Consider the following 16,985-nt stretch of genomic DNA (forward strand, 5'->3'; position numbering starts at 1 on the left):
TAAAGATATAATACAGAAAAATAATAATACAGAACTGATGTGTGTAGGATAATTAGAGGGTCATTCTATATTCTGAAATTCTCATTGACTTGAATGGGGGGCTTCTGACAATACGCAATATAGAATTACCCCCTTAGACTGAGGGCCTTTATTTAGTAAGCTGTGATAGCGCAGATCCAGCGCAATCACGCAGAAAAGCAGCTTCAATACGGCTTTCTGTGCTATAACCTCCGGGTCAGCGCCATAGGAAATCACAGAATAAAAACTAAAATTCACTAAGCTCAGGGAACAATGAGGGCCAATAACGGGACGTCACCTAAAACAGGAATGGCCGTTAGTTTTCCTAAGTGAGCACGTGTTCACTAGGGTCATTATATACGGCCATAATTAAGCTCATTAGGTTAACGTCACATTATTTGCTTTTAGTGAATACTGCATTGTGATTAATCGGAGGTGACAGATGGTACGGTCACATTATATAGGCAAACAAAGCTCAGTGAAACCAGCCCTTAATTGGCTTTATACGCTTTGAAGTGAGATACAATTGATGTTATGCAAAGATGTTTTGGGATTGCCAGGGCAGTGGATCTGCCCACTTTCCATCACCTTCATTTAGTGTGCATGTTGGAAATGACCGTTAGTGTATTTTTAAAGGTTGACAAACATTGTGCCCTGTGGCAGAGTGGGGCTTAAGTGCATGCAATTTACAATGGTAGAAGCAATTCGATATACATGTAGCCAGGTATCCCCTGGGCTACTAATCTGCCATACCTAACATGTAAGCCCTGGTACCAGCGCAGGCTGTGTTAGGGTCAAATCTATGCTCTTGCTGCTGCAGCAGTAAACAACTCCCTTGCGTGACAGGCGGGTGGGCCTAAGGCCTGGGTACTGCCCTATCAGGGGCTCAGACCTAGGACTCTCCCCTGGGTACAAAAGCGGCTGCAGATCCAAATTTAAGGAGATCCCCTTCCTCAGGGTTGTGGGAGAGAATTCCCTCACTCGGAGTGGGAACAGCTACCCCATATTCCACCAGGGGATATGGGAGTCAGGGATAGACCTGTGGGGCCTCAAGCCCTGGGGGTTGAGTCCAGGGACAAAGAGAGCAGCAAGCTGCGAGGAGATCTTCTGCTGGGTTATGTAGGGTCCAGTGGGAGTGAGTCTCTCCTGCTGAGGAATATGTATGCTGTAATGGATTGTGTTGCTGTGTACGGATGTACAAGAATAAAGACCCCAGTTACTGTTTTGTACTCCTGCCTGAGACTGCAGTTCTTCAGGGGTAGGTGAGAGTGTTTTCCACAGGGGACTGCAGCTATCTACAATAGGCCCTGTGGGAATGGAGGAGCTGTACCAGTGAGAAAGAACCACCCACACTGAAAGCCTGTCCTGCTTATCCCCAAACACCGGCAGATGCTCAGGGCCTTCCTGTAAGCCAAGCAGGTAGCACCAACAGAAGGTAACAACATAGATCTCACTTCGGGTGGGGGAGCACGTGTTACATACTCACTACTTATAAAAGTCACGTTGATGTGTAAGTGCAGATGCACATTGGATGAGCTCACTATTACACTGCTTCATCTCACCTCTGAGAAAAGTGATGTTACATTTTGTTTATTCAGCTGAGCAGGGAAATACCTTCAAAATCCTGAGCTTTCTTCATGTAAAGTTTCAGCTGTTTCTTCAGCTTCTTCTCATTCTTTTCGGATTTCTCCAGTAGTTCTTTGAGGTCCTATAAGGGAAAGAATGTATTCTAAAACACCTACTTTTCTCTTTATATGGTTTCAACCACGTGCAATACATAAGGAAGGATTCACTAAGCTCCGATAAAGGGTATCAGATCTCGATCCCATGTAACTACCATACAAATGATGTTAACGCCGGATCTCACTCGGATACCCCTTATCAGAGCTTGTGACTTCTTTGAATAGTGCTCTAAATTCTAAGCAGGCAGACAATCAAAAGTACTTGGAAATACAATGCAATACATGGATAAATACATAGTCCCCTCTTGTAATGATGTAATGCGATGAATTTTGTTTAGATAGACATTACACTCATATCATGACACACAATATGTTACGATATGTTGTAAAATGCTGTGTATGCAGTACATTGCGAATAATGTAGGGACAATTCTTAAGTACAATTCCAGTAAAGCTTACAATGAATGCCAGAGGCAAAGGAAGGAAAAGTGACTTGCCTAAGGTCATCGGAAAAGGACAATGGGATTTCAGCATTATCTGCTCTAGATATATTGACGTTACTACTTCTCCAATATGTTGTGGAATTTTTTAATAGGCTGTGATACAACTGTGATCAATAGCACAATGGGGCACATTGTGGGTGCCAACAAGCTCAATGCTAATATTTCTAGACTAACTATTTACAATTGTTCTCCTGAAATGCATAAAAGACACACCTATCATTTTTTTTTGTTTGTTTTCTTCATTTAATAAAAAAATGTAATAGTGTTCTTGCTCATGATGCAGAACGAAGGTCCTATGATATCGGTCGCCCTCAGTGAATGGTCTCTGTCTTTTGTCAATCAATCGGTTTGATGCAGACAGTGCACAACTTCTTACCAGGTTCTCATTTGTGAGGCGAGTAATTTCATACTGAAGCCCAAACTCCACCTGGGCTTCGGGTGACAGCTGCATAACCTGGAACAGCGCCTCCTGCTGCTTCTCCAAATCTTCTTTCAGAGCTTCGATGTGAGACGACAGAACTTCTACCTCGTCCTCGTGCTGACTGCTTTGCGCCTGCAGCTGAGCCTCCAGGATTCTGACCAGGGGGGAACAGGACACCGGCATTAAAAACGCTGTGCGGACCTTTCATTTCCCCTACAATACTGTATTACGGTGCGCTTTCCCAAACACACACATCAACGAGACACGTGCAAACTGCAGCTTTCCAAGAAATCGCAATAGATGGAATATATTTTTAGATTTTTAATATATTGATAATTATACAGATACATATATTTATATCTGTCCTTAAGTGCAAATTTGAATACCTTTAATTTCTACTGCTTCTTACAAAGACATCTCATCGGAGTTACTTTTACATGGGAACAGCCAATTACTGATAGTCACATCCCAAATAAAATCCACTGCTCTATCTGATGATACATTCGAGAACAAGCAGCCAAGGCATTTATAAGATGGACAGACAACTAGTAATGCTCTAAGGGGATAATTCATGGAAGGGTTGTAGTGTAGGTCAGGTATTAACGCACGATAACTCTCATTCAAGTCATCCAAATGGTAATGAGTTTTCAATACTAAAACATGATTTGGTTTGCTCAAGATCTATGAGGTGCAACTGAATACTGTAGGTGAGAAATAATATGAGACCAAGGTGCTGAGAGGAAGAACGGCAGCTGTTTGCAGAGATACACTCAGGTGGGTTAAAGATGCGATGGTAATGCATGAAAATGACAGAATCCATAAAATGTGACTTTTAATACACAACTTAAAATATAAGTGATAATTGGATACACAATGGAACAATAAAAGGCTGCCTAACCGCACTCTGATTGAGAAGGTCAATTGATATTGAGGGGGGGGGGGGGCGTGGGGTTAATGGAGTATAAAGGGTTATATCCAAATGGCAGGCAGTAAGTGAGCTGGGTCAGTCCCTTGCTCATCTGACATATTCCAAAGAATCCGCTCGGATTTTTTAGTATCTAGTCCGTAGATGGATTTTGGTGAGCTGAACCGATTTAGGTAAAACCGTCCGCTAATTGGATTCAGACAGACTCGCCCATCTCTATATGTGAGCATTCATTCATATGCGGCAAAACGACCACAGACATCAAAATGGACACATCCATATTAAATCACCAGTGAAACGGAAAATGCGCATGATGGGGCCTAGATACTGAGGCAATGTTCAGGAATAGTTGCATCAACTGTAAGGAACGGCGTCCTAGATTGCGGTAGAATCTTTCACGACAGAAAGTTACACCAAGTTAAAGTTAGTGGATTTCTTGGCACAGATTAAAGGGAGAAAAAGTGACGCATAGTGCACATTTGATCTAATTGCAATCTCTGTATCGTGTAACTCCTGCCTAAGGCTGCAGCCAGGGTGGTACTGAGTGTGCAGGCGCTCATGCGCAGCGGTGCAAGCAAGCAGCAAATTAAATTTTGCTTGCTTGGCAAGCAGCTAAGCGCCGCACATGCTCGGGCGCTCGCTCACGCTGGCCACACACATTGCTACAATGCGTTTCATCGCGGCCAGCGGGAGCGCACCCGCTCAGCGCCACCCTGGCCGAGGCCTAAGTCTTCCTTTTTACATTCCAATCACACGTGGGAAAACATGTCAAGCAAAGACTTTGATACACTACAGCAGAGAGACACAAGATGAAAATAATGCGCCACCAATTGTGCTCCAAAATTGCCATAGTACATATCCCCCTATGTCAAAATACAACAAATGGGTGACCTCTAACTGCAAATATGTCAGTACTGCAATGTACTGGTCACAGCTCCATTACTAGCACTGAAAAGTACTGCTCACTGCTGCATTACTAGCACTGCAATGTACTGTACTGGTCACTGCTACATTACTAGCACTGCAATGTACTGTACTGGTCACTGCTACATTACTAACACTGCAATGTACTGCTCACCGCTGCATTACTAGCACTGCAATACACTACTCACAGCTGCATTATTGGCACTGCAATTCACTGCTCACAGCTGCATTATTGGCACTGCAATACACTACTCACAGCTGCATTATTGGCACTGCAATACACTATTCACAGCTGCATTATTGGCACTGCAATACACTACTCACAGCTGCATTACTATCACTGCAATACACTACTCACAGCTGCATTATTGGCACTGCAATACACTACTCACAGCTGCATTACTAGCACTGCAATGTACTTGTCACTGCTGCATTACTAACACTGCAATGTACTGCTCACAGCTGCATTACTAACACTACAATGTACTGCAATATACTGCACTGCTCACAGCTGTATTATTGGCACCGCAACACACTGCTCACAGCTCCATTACTAACACTACAATGTACTGCACTGCTCACAGCTGTATTATTGGCACTGCAACACACTGCTCACAGCTCCATTACTAACACTACAATGTACTGCTCACAGCTGCATTATTAGCACTGCAACACACTGCTCACAGCTGCATTACTAGCACTGCAATGTACTGTTCAGCTCTGAATTATTTTCATTTTGTGTACAGTATTTTCATCACCATAAATGATGGTTTCATCACCATTTGTTACTTCAGGACTGGCACTGCTACTGTACATATGACCCGCACTGCACCTAGAAGTTACAGGGTATGTTGCAGCTTTCTTGTTGCTGTTTTTTATATTACCATGGAAGTGCCAGCAGTAGGGCTGCAGGAAAAGCAGTTTTGGCCACAAATATAATGGAAACACAGACATGTTTCTTTGTTTCCATGAGCGCCCCCTATGTGTATTGCATTGATGCAGCATCTTCAGGTCTATTCATTTAAAACACAGTGATTTAAATATTACAAAGATGAAACAGCAGTAAGAGTGAATGCACCTATACTTAGCCCCTTTAAGTTAGACTACAATCTTATTATTACTGGTAATAATACTTGTAGATTGAAAAAAATTACAGTAGCTCTACTTATAAACGGAACTGCTGTCACTTATCTGTGGAGATTAAATACCAGATCGTCCATTTTTCCCCCAAAACGAAATTACTTTAGCAACGACCCATTTTAAAACATTAGAAATGAGAAAATGTGCTTACACGTGTTTATTAAAATAACTTGCAGTTAGGTAGGCAATATCAACATTTACAGTATACTTATTTCCTGCAGTAACTGCTTCAGTGTATATAACAGGCACTACTGCAAGCCCAGGATTGATATTTAGCACGGGGTGACTGGCGGTTGGGAGATATACATGTACCACTAGCAGGCAAGTTATTTCTTTTCCTGGGTTAAAAAATGGACAAGTTAAAAATGTCGAAATGTGACCAGTTGTGCACAGTTTATTGCTGTGTGAGACGGGGGTGGACTATAGAGAATTTTATACCTTGCATGTGGGAGAATGTTGGTCTAATTTTAAAGCACTGGTCCCCACTTAATACAGTGAGAGATGGGGTAATGCATTACCTCCCATTCGCTTAACTGTGTGTTAACCAGCCTCCACTATACTGAACAGTGGCCACTGTGTCTATTATTTCACAGATAGCATTGAGCGATGCTATTCCAGAAGACACCTTCGGGCGCCAAAAGACATGTTCCAGTGAATGGGTTATAAAGTGACTTCGGGAGCTGGGAAGGTGAGTTATGGTGGTTCACACGGTCCTTAGAGTTACAATGATCTGAAGACCCAGAGTTATTAAAGGAAGGGGGAATGACCATGCAGGAAGCCTATTCTCTACATGCAAAGCAGTGAGACAAACACAGAGTAAGGGAGGGAAGAAGTAGAGCAGATGACCTCGCAACTTGCTTTAAGCCTTGATAAGCCAGGCCCAGCTCACCATCTTCATTCAGGTACCCCCAGTCCTCAGTCTTTCTAGAAAGAAAGGACAGAGAAACAAAAAAAAAGAAAAAGAAGACAAAGGATTGGAAAGAAAGGCAACAGGTCAAACACAAGGCAGAGTCAAGAGGGCAACGTTTAGAAAGAGCAAGAAGCGTTCCCATCCACCCAAGAAAGCCTCGTAGAATTAGAAGGGCATGAGAAAAATGAGGTTTTTTTTTTTTTTTTTGGTATTAATTGCCACTGTAAAGGAAAAACAATAGTATAGGTAAAGAAGGAAGGGAATCTCAATGTCTTCTGGAAAATGGCAGACACTGCAGTCAAGACTAAAAGTAAGCTTTTAACTTTAAAAATACTAGTTGTTTTTTATCCAACCACTTGCAAGTGTGGTGAATTCTAATTGTATTTCCCGTTGTGTCGGTTCTCACTGATTTGTCTGTGAGTCTAAATCATTTGGAGTCAATTTCACCGAATTTTAGCATCAACATTTCATAGACTTCAAAGGAAACTTGATAAAATAATCAGCACTTTTTCATTAAAATGTAATGTTTGGGGTCCAGAACCACAGAAGCACACAGAACATACAAAAATGCTGCTTGCTTCAGGCAACATAAGAAAAGTGACAAGAGGTTCACTACACTCCCCTAATATCGCATACAAACAAACATTCTTCATCAACATTATATACTGTATTCATTCCATGAAAGATCAGTGTCATTCAATGATCATGCAGAAAAGTGTAGTGCACAAGTAGTTTACTGTATATTGTTGCATAGCATATCTTTACTATAATAGACCATTGGTTTTTTTCCCAGGGCTCCTGCATTGTTCTGTTTATAGCGTTCATCTTCGGAAGGCGAATTAATTAAACTCCTGTAAATAAAATAGGACTTGTGTATGCCCCCGGTTTGAGAGAGAGAGAGAGAGAGAGAGAGAGAGAGAGAGAGAGAGAGAGAGAGAGAGAGAGAGAGAGAGAGAGATATTACACTGTACAATAGCCTTTGTTGGAGTAATTTGGCCACACTATCACTGCAAATAAAGGACCTAAAACAGAAAGTCCATGCAAGGGCAAGAGTGCCACAGAAGGACAGGAGGATCGAGGTTTGTAACAACCCAAGGTCTTTTTGTAGGGAACCAATGGTTATGAGAAGCATAAGAACACACACATTAAATGTAAATAGGACTACAATAAATAATACAGCTTTAAGTTAGTAAGTAAAGGTACCAGAAAAATCCAATGGCCTCATCCCAGACAGTAAAACAGCCCCGTCCCTAACCCAACATGGAGTTTCTTGTAGATATTGTAAACAAAAGTGCTGGAACTGCGTTCCTGTGGGTTCCTGCTTAAAAAAAGCCCTCTAATCAGCTACTACAGTAGTATGCAGGGACAGGAGAACAAGGAATTACATAGGTTAGGAGGATCCACCTGAACCACCACAATTGCAGGCCGTAGCTGGATAACTGTATGATTCTCTGTCCCATAAACATGACGGGACATATTTACTAAGCGGTGCTCTCCCATAATATACCTTCCAGCGCCAACAGCCACCTTATGGCCCATTCCACTGAATAGCCTATTAGGTGTCTTATGGCTGCTTGGTAAATAGGGCTCAATGTGTCTATTGAAACATTGCCAACTTCTTTATATACAGTAGCTCCGTATGTGCCCTTCTGGCAGAATCTCATGTCTTTGAAATCCTATTAGTTCTGAAGTGGCTAACGCCTCTGAAAGCAGATCTCATAGTGCAATTACTGCAGGGAAGTGAGCCTCATCTGCATCCTCGTTTACGTGCATGAGAGCAATGTCAGGTTAAGTCAAGAGCACCATCTGGTGACAATAAAAACACAATGAGTACGCTGTCTGCAATTAAGTTCATTCTAAAAACAGCGTAAACAAAAATTACCAGAGTCAATAAACCCAGCTACTCTTTTTTTCCCCTATTCTGTTTTCTCTGAGTATTATATAGCTCAGGGCTAATACTTTCTTCTGGCTTCTGATGAACACAGAAATGGGCCGTAGGGTGTACAAACATATTCTCATATTCAGTCCGCAGTCTCTGTTTGCTAGTGTAGCCATGTATCCTCTTCGCTACTAATCTGCCCTACCTAACACATAAGCCCTGGTACCAGTGCAGGCAGTGTTAGGGTTAAACCAGACAAGGCACTAGAATGAGTGGATGCGCCATAACGCTTTGGCCTTCCCCGTACTATATGCGTGTAAACTGTGGGATTCATTTGAAGGGGTTTTACATAGGGCACCACTTCCCTCCCCGATCCCTAATCCAAGGTGATACAGTCCCCCCAGTCCATGGTTGACACAGGCCATTCCTCTGAAGTATCCCGTGACTCCACTGACCCACCCTGGCTTGAACGTGACCCCATGGGAGACGTGACAGTGGCAGGGGTGGGGGCATTGGCCTTGGCACTGGGAAAGTGTCCTTGCCCTTAGGCAAATAAACTAAAAGTTTGGCGATGCCACGACCCGTGGTAGCTTTGGGTGGGTCCGACTCACCAACGCTCTTTTCTCCGCGGCCTTGCACAGCCTGCCGGTATCTGGCCATATATCTTTGGGACAGGCTGGTACTGATTAGCGCCGCTGATGGCTGCTTCTGGTTGGCTCCGCTGTGAAAACCGGAAGTGACGTCATCATCTTCTCGCGAGGTCGCGCCATCTTGGACTGAGTCCGGCACCGTAACTTCCTCTTCTTCTACTTCTACATCCGGCGCCGGACGTCCAGCGACGCTCCTCAGCTCTGCTTGGGCCTTGGTCGGGGCCTTCTCCACGGCCGCCTCCATCGGAGCCTGTAGGGAGTAAGGAGGTTCCTCACCACTCCGCTGGTTTACGATGGGTTCCTCTTCCTCCGGTCCCGTCTCAGGATGTCCTTCCAACACACTGAGCCGTGGGACTCTTCCGCGGTTCCGCCCGCACCAGCGCTTGCTGCCGAGGGATGTCGCTGTGCAGCGGGCCCAGATCACAGGTAAGCCGCTCTTCTTCTGCAGCACTGCTGTAGTGGTCCGCCGGTAGGCGTATCACCACCGATGCACCACTCCCATTCTCGTCGTCCGACGATGATGATGGGGATGAAGGTAAGGGTACCTACGCAAGGGTTCCAGGTTCTCACTGAGGGTGCAAGCCTCCACGCCATCCTTCTCAGGCGCAATCATTAGTAGAGATCCCCATTCTCCGGGATAACCCACGTTCTCCTCCTTAACCTGTGACAGTTCTATGGCCATCAGCATAGCTGTAGCTCCTTCCACCACCACATGGCCCGGTACAAACGGCTCTACGGGCCACAAGTACTGTAGGCGATACCACATTGTGGACATCTCGCCGTTGTGCTGGCTTCACCTCCGGGTAATCTGCATTGCATACACAAACAATGGAGAACCTCTCTCCCCCCTGATTTCACTACCAGGAAGCCTCCTGGAAGTTGGTAGGGGTGGATATCAAAGTCCGCCATGATTTGATCACTAGTTGCGCTGGGTAAGGGAGATACTCGACCCAGCAGTCTCTTTTGCTCGCCAACTCTGCGCAACTGAAAGAGAGGAAGCTCACATCCGGCTCCTCCTTCACTCAGGGCATCTTTCTCCCATTGGTTCACGCATTGATCCCTCCCTCTGGTGGAGTTTAGAGGAGGGTCACTCAGCTGCATGTCAGGACCCAGAATCGGCTCTGAGTCTGTCACATTACAGGGGGGCGCGGCCACAGCTTTCGCGCCACGTCCCGGCCAAGTCCCTGCAAAACTCTTCTCTGCACACAGCCCACGCGGTCTCCCACATTGGTGGGAGACGCCATTTTTTATCTCTCTGCAGCCCATACTCACAGTAGCTTCAACTTGCGTAGTAATCACCGACTGGCAATCAGGTACCTCATTTTCCATCTCACACACAATCACAATGTCCTCACTGGTCTCCTCCTCTGATGCACCCAGAGAATTCAGGCTTGACAAAAAGGGCGCGGCCATGGCTTTCGCGCCACTCCACAACCTACTCATTATAGGCGTATCCACACACGGTTCCTCCGCTGTCCACACAGCACGTGCGCTTCTCATTTTTGTCGGGATCCGTCATTTTTGGCTCTCTGCACCGCGCGGGACAACATCACACAGACGCCATCTTCATTTCCTTTCTTACTGCGCACATGGTGCTCCTCTGCTGGGCAGCCGCCATGTTGATGCAATAAAGTATGCCAGCGTGCACATCTACATGTATCTCAAGTGTATATGCCTCAGTTGTCGTGCAATGCCTCAGGCTAGGCGAACTCTCTCTTGTGTATGCTGCACACGGTATCAGTCCAGTGTATGTGCTCTGCGGTGTATAGTCTGGTTATTGGCTAGAAGTACTTAGGATCTGCCCTATCATACTTAACATGTCACCTAATCTTGGCTACACATAGCGCTGACCCTACCAGAAGTTTTCGACCCATGTTAACAGGTTACCCCCTTAGGCATCAAACAACTACCCGCCTCAGGTGACTACACTAGCAATAGCCTTTTCTCCAGATCTATATCACACCATACAGGGGCATCTAGGGTGTGATTTGCGAGTAGACATCCTGCTCCTAACTACCCCTAGACTCCCTTCCTTCCCGCAGCACTCTCCTGGAAGCATACATATCTCAATATCAGTTTGCCCAGCTGAGAGCCTGTCAGCTGAGAGCCTGATTATCTCAGCAGCGTCTCCAAATGTAACGGAGTTCCCTGGCCCAATCTCATATTGACCCCCTTCTGTGGAAACTGACCCATGTTACATGTGGTGTAGTGTGGTACACCTGCTGGCTTACAGGACTCCTCAGTCTCCCGCGATGGTATGGGGAATGGCATCAGGGCTTGCTCGTGAAGTATAGCTGAGAGTTCATACTCACTCATGGTACAGCGCCTCCATCTCTTCCAGACCCCCAGCGTAGTAGGGAGGAGTCTCTGAAAGAGAACCTCTTTGTGCACCTTCTTCCCGAATGACTCCACAATCAGGACAGAAGCGATCTTTATCTTTGGCATCCTTTATTAACATCATCACTGGCAGACTGCCCATCATAGCTGCCGGTCTCTAGACGCACATGGTAGGTTGCCAACCCAAAGGAGGTCCCTGGAGACAACTCCTAGTCAGGGCCTTAGTAGCTGTCCTTGCTCTTCCCTTACTCCCTGGTGGATTAAGGGGAATAGCCGCCCACACCTCTCACCTAAGGGAGGGCACAAAACCTGCCAAAGCCCTGGAAGTTTGCTGGGTTCGACTTGTATCACTCAGGTGGAGTGAGACACTGCCTAAATTCAGGAAGTGATGTATATTAAATAGATTCAGTAGGCACCACCCCTGTGTCACTGTAATTGGACACAGAGCCTGATGTCACTACATTCACTGAACAATACACAGCACAAGTGTGTGGGGGAAAACCCCATGATCACTCCTGGCAAACCTGCCCTTACCAGGTATTATTGCATAGGAGGAGAAAGACATATAACCCCAAAACTACACAGGGTTACACAAATTTCATTTGGACCAGGTTGGGATACCTTTTTTATCAAGACATATAAGTTTAAAGAAATTGACATTGTTTTTTGATCTCATGAGCACTGTCTCAAAAAAAACTGTTGTGATTATGTTTTTGAAGCCCCAGGTTTGGTATTTTGGACTATTTTTTTGCATATGAAATTTGATCCTAGACTGCTATATAAATATATCTATATACACACACACACACACACACACACACACACACACACACACACACACACACACACACACACACACACACACACACACACACACACACACACACACACACACACACGTCTTCAGTAACACTTCATGCTCCTTATGAGTGAGTGCTATAGTTTATTGCAATTGTAGCACTGTTAGCCTTCAGTGATCTTGAAAGATCGCATTATTATCATTAGACAACAATGTCCGGTGCTGACCCTAACAGGGTGAGACATTGTTTGACACCATCTTCTTCTATATGCTTATCTGCCTAATCCTTGTGAAATGTAATGGTTTTACCTGTTTGTCTCACAGACGCCATGATATGCTTCAATGGCATCGTCTTGATCCACATTTTGGTCGCTGTTTGGCCAGTTTGCTTCTGAGTTGAGAGTAGAATCCTAAACCCCCAAGAAAATAGAATTGAGGGGGAAAAAACAGTTCATTTAAGATCAGCACTGCAATGAAATCCCCAACTGAGAGGATCATGATTGTGTTTGGTACATGTTGTACATGGCTTTAACTTTGCCGATAGAGGGGCCTGCAAAGCATTGAATTCACACGTGTTGCAAGGCTGTAAAGGGGCTGGTTTTATCAATTTATGTCAAAATAAATGAAAAACAAGGATTGTCTGTCGATAAAGTTCATTTCATAAACATATTTTGAAACCTTAGACCAGGGGCGGCTAACTCCAGTCCAAGGGCTACCAACAAGTCAGGATTTAAGGATATCCCTGCTTCAGCACAGGGGGCTCAATCAGTGACTGATTGAGCCCCCTGTGCTGAAGAGCCACCTGTACTGTCATTGACTGAGCCACTGATTGAGCCAACTGTGCTAAAGCAGGGATATCCTTAAAACCTGACCTGTTGGTGGACCTGGAGGTCTAGAGTTGGCCGCCCCTGTCTTAGGCTTTACCAGTAGACTTTAATCCCATTGTTCCTATCTTCATACAACTTATTGTACCATTTGTCAGGAATGCCAAATGATTTGACTGTATTTGCTCCCATAACCTCCGCTGGAAGACAGCGCAATTCCAGTACTTTCAATGAAGTACACCTTTCCCTTGGGTATACCTCAATCCATCTACCTCGTTCAATTACTAAGTCCTGTCACTATCATAGTTATCAGTGAGCATTACAGCAATAGTGATTTCTAGTTTGCCCCTTTTAGACGAGTTGGTACTTCAGTAGGTAAAACTATATATGGGCATCTGAATCTGAACATATACCCTACATTTAATTCCATAATATTGCCAATTTCCACAAAGCAGTGAAAAGTCAAGCAGTGCCTAGCCCGGACTAGGGTTTTCTCAAGCATCACCTGGCCCAAGGAGCGTTTTCCTTTTGTTCCTGAGGGCCATGGCTTCTATTTATCATACAGTATGATACTGGTCAACACTTATGCTTATCATGTGACAGAGGGGAGAGAAAGTCATTGACAGAATCCAGGAGCTACCTTAAAGGTAGGAAAGAATCCCACCTGCCCTTCACAGTTAAGAAATGGGATGATTATAGAAAAGGTCAAGGAATGAAACAAAACACCGGTATTGTGGAGCCTGAAAGAGGAACATTGGTTGAATGACTCATGGTGGGGAAGCCAAGTGAAAAACAACGAAGAGAGGACACGGCCGGGAAATAGGGAAGGATCTACCAAGAGAAGATAGGGGAAGGTAATGATTTACTGGAGGAAATGGTCACATGGGAGGATAGAGAAGCAGGAAGGAGGTAATTAAAGAGGGTGGAGGCTTGAGAAAGAGATAATAGGGGCATGAGAAAACAAGATGGAGTCAAGAGATGGAGAGCCTAAGAAAGGGTTTCAATTATATTATAAGGGAGACTACTTGATTATATTTTAAAGAATGGAAAACAGATTTTAAAAAAAATCACTATAACAAGAATAACCAATAGACAGATACTGTAGAACAGGATAAAAAAAAAAGTCTAGAAATTGGAGTAAATCATATTTACCAAACTTTTATCTATGTCTTTTTGCTGTGCTGAATTTACAATCTGTGTCCTTAGAATGAGTACTTCTTCTTTCCGCACCTCCAGCTCTTCGTTGGCAGATTTAAGTTGGTTTAATAGCAGGGTGTACTCATCAGGCTCATTAGTGGAATTGTTCTGACTTGCTCGGTCCACAACGGCCTTCCTCAGTTCGTTCAGGTCATTTTTAAGTTTCTTATTTTCCGACTCCAGTTCTTGTCTCTGTCAGATATAATGGCATTATTAGGGTTTTAAGATGAGCCCTTGTGTATTTTAAGACTCCCGTAAGTGAAACAGTCTTTATTAAAGTTAAATGTATGATCTGCTGACCCTGTTAACTTTGTAAATCAAGCTCTTGGTGGGGAGAGAATGTAAGTTCAGTTCCCTGAGTAAATTGTGGGTGAATGGAACCTTCTAATAAGGGCTAACAGCATCATATCTGAGTGTGCTCCCTAGTTTAAAGATTGGTGTTTAAGGCATCCCATACAAAATAAAGGGCCCTGATTGATGGAGTGAAATGACTGGTCGGTGCTACATTCCTGGTATAAGATAGAGCAGAGGTGGCAACCAGTCCTCAAGGGCCACCAACAGGTCTCCGCCCAAGGTCACAAGGAGCCAACACTTTTTCTTATTGAACCAGGTTCCCCTGCTTCAAACTCAGTGCCAGTCAGTGTCTTTACTCACAGAGCCGCTCCTTCTCCTTCCTGGTAAAACGTTTTTATAAATACTTCTTTGAGCTTAAATTAGGAGAAGTGAACTAAAAAAATTGCTACCTATTGAAAAAAAAGATGTTACACGACAGGATGCTTTCACTGCAGCTCTCAATACGCAGGCGTCCAAAGGCAACTTCCCATCACGAAAATCCACTAGCAAGAACTCTTTCAGGAGCAGCAATCGTTATTAAAACCCACGCACAATTGCAGCAAAGATAAATCCTTCCTGATTATTAGCACTGGCTTGTTTAAACAACCAATAACTAAGGGAAGAGCTCTTTCTTCCCACTACATCTGACAGACTGAAACTGCTTCCACCCACATGATATGGTGGCAAATTATTTACAGCGCTGCTTGAACATTTCAGATCCCCACCTGAGTGAAAGAGTTTTTTTTTTACCCCCAGTCCCAGGCGGCCTTATTACTTTTATTCATTTGAGGTCCCTAAACACAGAGCTTTGCAGTTACAGCAGTTCGTTTTGCCAAAACCTAATCAGCTGCTAAGATTCCTCCTGACCTTCATAGGTTGGAGAGAGAGAGAAGATCACAGGCTCGTGGGCTTTTGTTTATTTCTCCTAGAATCTATGTGCAGTAGCTGAAACTGCTAGAAGGGCCGTGAGCCAGGCAGAACGAATGGGAGGGATTGGTGGTCAATGAACAGTGACTGTTTGCTACCAGACTAGATGGGATGGAAACGTGACTCTGGCTGTTAGCCATCTACCCTGTTACTGACGTTTGATGTCACTGTAGGATCAAGGATAGAGTATGGACCGCGAGGCACTTTCATAGCAGTGGAAGCTGCAATATGTCGAACCACAATGGCATGCAGGAAACTCTGGCGGCGGTTTGGGTCAATGTCACCCTGAAAAGAACTGTGTTATCCTGGGCTAAAAAAAATTAAATTAAATACAAATTTAGTGTCTCCACAGAAGTCAAAAGGTGAAGTAGGAGATATGTACCAATACGGTGCAATTTGATCCAAAACATGAGGCAGGAATTTTAATCTGTGTCGATTTGTGCCAGGACCATATGTAAAAAGCTGGTTTGCTACATTTGGTGCAAAAACTGCTAGGCGCAGTTCTTAACGCCACCGAAGGCCACGATTACACTTGAGGAATGCGCGCGGGTTGACAGCGTGACGACACGCACGAAACATGTACTAGGCTGGAGGAGAGCTGGAAGAGGTCGGGAGGCGTGGCGGACGCGTCACGCGGCTGGTTCGCCCTCATTGGCTGAACCGCTCACGTGACGCGGCCGTCGCGTGAAGAAAAAAAAAACAAATTCAATTGTATTTTTGAAAAACGCTTGCACGGTCGCTCTGCAGCGCTCGCGCACGAACTATGTGGGTCTTCATTGGTTTACATGAATTTGTTCCGGCGTCCCACGAGTATCATCGCAGCCTTAGACCTGGCAGAAACATTTGACGCAAAGAGAAAGGAAGACCGCCACAGGTAAAGGTGCAATTTATGGTACATTACATATCTTACCTTCAAATTGTTATACGCGATGTCCGTATCACGATCTGAATTGATTTCACTTGTTGTTTCAATCACCTGAATACATGGGAACACAAATTCACATCAAAGGTATAATCAATATGTGGAAACGTTAGTGTTCAAGTTGCAGAGCTCGGTTTTAATTCCTCTGCCATCAGTGAAGGGGTTAATCTGGCACTAAACGTGTTGCGAGACATTAAAAAAAAAAAAAAAAAAAAGAGCTACTACCAGTATACATTATAAACATAAGGCTGCGGTCCCAGTAATGTTTGTGACACGCGCGCCCAGCGGGGGGTGGGTGGTGGCGCGTGCACATCGCTAACCGCAATCTGACAGGGAGAGAGGGAGCTTGCGACGGGAGGGGGCGTGGTGGGGGATTTGCGGGGGCGTGGCCATTACGTCACGTGGCTAGTTCGCCCTCATTGGGTGAACCGCCGGTGGGGGCGTGGCCACGCCTCCGTCGCAGGGTTTGAACTCCATTTCATTGAGTTGAAAAAAAACCTGCAGCACGGCGCGGCTGCACCTTCAGCGGGAAGGTGCGTACTGGGCCCTCCCCCATTGAGGGGCGGTGCTTACACGCACAGCGCACGCCGAGCC

At 44.8% G+C, this 16,985-nt stretch overlaps 1 protein-coding gene across 2 annotated transcripts in view; it reads right to left on the reverse strand.

The window, feature by feature from the left end:
- The window catches only part of MYO5B (myosin VB), a 340,466-nt gene that overhangs the window by 14,882 nt on the left and 308,599 nt on the right, over nucleotides 1-16,985 (reverse strand). Inside the window, exons 27-32 of one of the 2 annotated variants that reach the window (XM_075586185.1) lie at nucleotides 16,380-16,445; nucleotides 14,165-14,401; nucleotides 12,498-12,598; nucleotides 6,460-6,537; nucleotides 2,580-2,778; nucleotides 1,633-1,726 (exon numbers count right to left, since the gene is read on the reverse strand). In XM_075586185.1, the coding sequence (XP_075442300.1) occupies nucleotides 1,633-1,726; nucleotides 2,580-2,778; nucleotides 6,460-6,537; nucleotides 12,498-12,598; nucleotides 14,165-14,401; nucleotides 16,380-16,445 (775 nt within the window). The remainder of the gene's footprint in view (nucleotides 1-1,632; nucleotides 1,727-2,579; nucleotides 2,779-6,459; nucleotides 6,538-12,497; nucleotides 12,599-14,164; nucleotides 14,402-16,379; nucleotides 16,446-16,985) is intronic. The other variant, XM_075586196.1, reaches the window with a different exon arrangement.

Source organism: Ascaphus truei, chromosome 1, assembly GCF_040206685.1.
Source record: "Ascaphus truei isolate aAscTru1 chromosome 1, aAscTru1.hap1, whole genome shotgun sequence".
Classification (NCBI taxonomy): Eukaryota; Metazoa; Chordata; class Amphibia; order Anura; family Ascaphidae; genus Ascaphus; species Ascaphus truei.